General features: G+C 40.7%; 1 protein-coding gene across 2 annotated transcripts in view; it reads left to right on the top strand.

Annotated features, from left to right (window-relative positions):
• LOC100343047 (ubiquitin) overlaps nt 1–1,917 on the top strand; it is a 22,232-nt gene extending 20,315 nt beyond the window's left edge. For both annotated transcript variants that reach the window (XM_017342723.2, XM_051848902.1), the window contains exon 2: nt 1,581–1,917. In XM_017342723.2, the coding sequence (XP_017198212.2) occupies nt 1,581–1,854 (274 nt within the window). In that variant the 3' untranslated portion in view covers nt 1,855–1,917. The remainder of the gene's footprint in view (nt 1–1,580) is intronic.
• The last annotated feature ends 1,572 nt before the right edge of the window (nt 1,918–3,489 follow it).

Raw genomic sequence — 3,489 nt, 5'->3', positions numbered from 1 at the left:
TAAGCCTAAGTGCCCAACTCCATTGCTTGTCTCCTTAGGTGCTTCTTCAATTTATAAGACTTGTTATCAAAGAAAAAAGTATATTATCCTAAAAATTTAAAGAAAAATAAGAAAGGAAGTAGGAGGAAGAGTGGGGAGGAGGGAGGAAGGTGCAGTGAGAAATGTCATTGTGTTCTTAAAAACTGTATGTATGAGATACACGAAATTTGTTCCATTAAATAAATAAAAAAACATTTTAATAAAAATGTTGGGGCACTTTTCTGAAATTCAAGTTGTCTACATCTACTTGCTTTAATTACATCTATTACAACCATATGTTTCTCTTAAGGCAGAGGGTCTAGAAGCTGCACGTGTGATGATCCAAGAATTCCTACTGCAATTACCATTTAGGCAAATGCTAAAATCCATCATGTCTGTATTTTTGATTTAAGTAAACTGGATACAATTTCTATCATGAAAATCTTCCTTCTAACTTTCAACCCAGAACAAATCGAAATTTAGCTTAATACTCATGGTTCATACTTAATGAAATGAGCAAAATAAAAAAAAAATCTGAGAGGGGGCTTCCAAAACTTGAAGACAAATGTAGTTAAAAGATACATTTGTTCAGCATAGCAGTTAAAATGCCTGTTAAGTTGCCTGGACTCCATATATAGGAGTAGGTAGTTTTGATTCACATCTGACTCCAGCTTCCTGCTAATGTAGACACGGGGTTGGGGGTGCTGTGGTGATAGCCTAAGTAATTAGATGCCTATTGTTGTGAGAAGAGAGTTATGGAGAAGAGCTGAGGTGTGACAGCTGAAGTTCAACTACATCTGGAAAGTCTTTTGACTAACTGCTGCTAGACAGCTCCTTGCTGACCCATCTGGATCAGTAATTGACAATTTCAGGCACTTCTGTTTGACAATCACCAAAGATGGACAGCCAATATGGCAGCTCATATGATAAGTTCCCTTCTGTGCACCATCCAAACACCCTTCACTTTCTGTGCATCATACAGGTCCACCTCCTATGCACAAGCAAGCCCTTCCCTTCCATTTAGTGGAAACTGTTAAGTTCCACAATGCTGCAAACTTGGAACCAGTGCTAGCTGGAAATATTCATGGTGGCTGCAAGACGTGCTCCTTTCACAAAATCTATAGGTCACTATAATATTCTTACAATAAAATTACCATGGGACATTCCTACTGCCATCATTCCCCTGATTCATTACACTTCTGGGTATTTCTTTAAAAGGCATGGAAATGGGTGGTGCTCAAACCTGGGCTCCAACTCCATCCCCTTTTTAATATTCAAATGGGCTCTATTTTGGACATCACACCCTATGCCTCTGGAGGGTATTAAAAGGGAAAGCCTAAACTTGTTGAGGAATCCTTTTCTTTGTGGGGGCTTCTTCCTTTATTGAGGACCCTTTCACAGTTGGGTATTCTTCCTTCTAGTTCTTTGGGGACTTCTTGCATTTTGGTGGTTTATCCATGAGCTACTTGGTTCTTGAGTTTGAACTTTAATTTTGCTTTGAATAACTCCTGCTTTCCTGTACCTCTGTATGCCTCCACCTATGAATTTTTTCACACATGGAGTGATGAATCTGCAAGAGTCCTAGCCAGGAGCCCTGGTGGCATGCAGATCTTCGTGAAGACCCTGACCGGCAAGACCATCACCCTCGAGGTGGAGCCCAGTGACACCATCGAGAATGTCAAGGCGAAGATCCAGGACAAGGAGGGCATCCCCCCTGACCAGCAGAGGCTGATCTTTGCCAGCAAACAGCTGGAAGATGGCCGCACCCTGTCCGACTACAACATCCAGAAGGAGTCCACCCTGCACTTGGTCCTGCGTCTGAGGGGAGGTGTCTAAGTTCCCTCTCAAGCTTTAACAAATTTCATTGCACTTTTCTTTCAATAAAGTTCTTGCATTCCAGGAGCCAGGAGCCCTGCAGTCCACAACACTATCACTCACATGGGAAATCTGTGCTGCATTCTTGACTCCTGGTTTCAGCCCCCATCTCAGACCTTGCCATTGTGGACACTGGGGGGTGGTTCTCTCTCTCTCTCTGTCTCTCAAATTTAATACTCAAATGCATAAAGATATAGAATTTTTCCATAAGGTTTTTGAAAATTTTTCTTTCATCTACCTGAAAGGCAGATAGGAGATACAGAGGGAGAGAGAAAGAAAGAAAGAGAATGAGAACGAGAGAGAGAGAGAGAGAGAGAGAGAGAGAGATACTTCCATCTGCTGGTTTACTTCCCACATGCCTGCATAGCTAGGACCAGGCCAGGCTAGAGCCACGAGCTGCAACTTCATTGAGGTCTCCCTCCTTGGAACTGGGAAACAGAGCCCCAAGTACTGGGGACATTTTCATTGCCCCTCAGGATGTATTAGGAGGAAGTTGAATTGGAAATGGAGGTGCTGGGATTCAAACTAGCACTCATATGGGATTCTGTCATCCCAGTCATGGTACAACCTACTGTACTAAAACACTCACCTGCCACGAATTTTATAAAAATATTCTCCCCCTGTTTGTGTGTGTCTGTGTCTGTGTGTATTTCCACATATAACTGTATGCTATTTTTTCAGTTTAAAATAATCACAATTGTTCTCCCATTCTTAGGGCTGATTAGCAATGAGATACGAAGATGATTCATTCTCACTAACCCATAGCCCATGAATGATTGTGGGAGGTATGATCTATAATGTTTGCATTTGTCCTTTAACTTAATCTTTCCCTCTGCCTCTTCCCCTATCTCTTTTGTCTTTTTCATTCTGTTTTGCTTTTGAATCTGCTATCTGTCATTCTACCTAACCCATTAGCGATAGAGGCTTAGCTGGATTCTACCCAAGGTGAATTCTATTAGATATTGATCCCTGCTCTTTACATGGCTTACAGGTAAAAGATAATTGACTGCATTTTACTCTGCTGAGAAATAATAGTGCTATGGGGAAAGTCTGCTTGCACATAGTTAGTCCTCTAAATTATAATTTAAATTCTTCTTTTACTAACAATGATTGGGAATTTGAGCTTCTAAAATAGTGATAATAAAACATGAAATATTTAACAAAGAGAGATTATTATATAAAAGTTCAGCTGTAACATGGCTTCAATATCATATACCTATTTCCATATATAATCCCCCCAAAGATATCATCATGTTTCATATCCTTTGGTTAGGAGAGGGAAAAGAGCTTTGCCGATATTCAATTATAGGAATATTTTTTGTAATTTTTTAGATTTATTTGTTTATTTATTTATTTGAAAAGCAGAATGAGAGAAATAAAGAAAGAGAGAGAGAGAGAGAGTGAGAGAGAGATCTTCCATCTGTTGGTTCACTCACCAAGTGGTTACAAAAGCCAAGGTTGGACAATACTGAAGTCAGGAGCCAGGAGCTTCATCCCAGTTTCCTGTGTGGATGACAGGGGCCCAAGCACGCATGCCGTCATCTGCTGTCTTCCCAGGTGCATTAATAGGAAGCTAGATGGAAGGGGAGTAGCCAG

Source organism: Oryctolagus cuniculus, chromosome 3 (genome assembly GCF_964237555.1).
Source record: "Oryctolagus cuniculus chromosome 3, mOryCun1.1, whole genome shotgun sequence".
In the NCBI taxonomy this organism is placed as follows: domain Eukaryota; kingdom Metazoa; phylum Chordata; class Mammalia; order Lagomorpha; family Leporidae; genus Oryctolagus; species Oryctolagus cuniculus.
The sequence above is the reverse complement of the archived record's forward strand: the minus strand, read 5'-3'. Positions and strand labels throughout refer to the sequence as shown.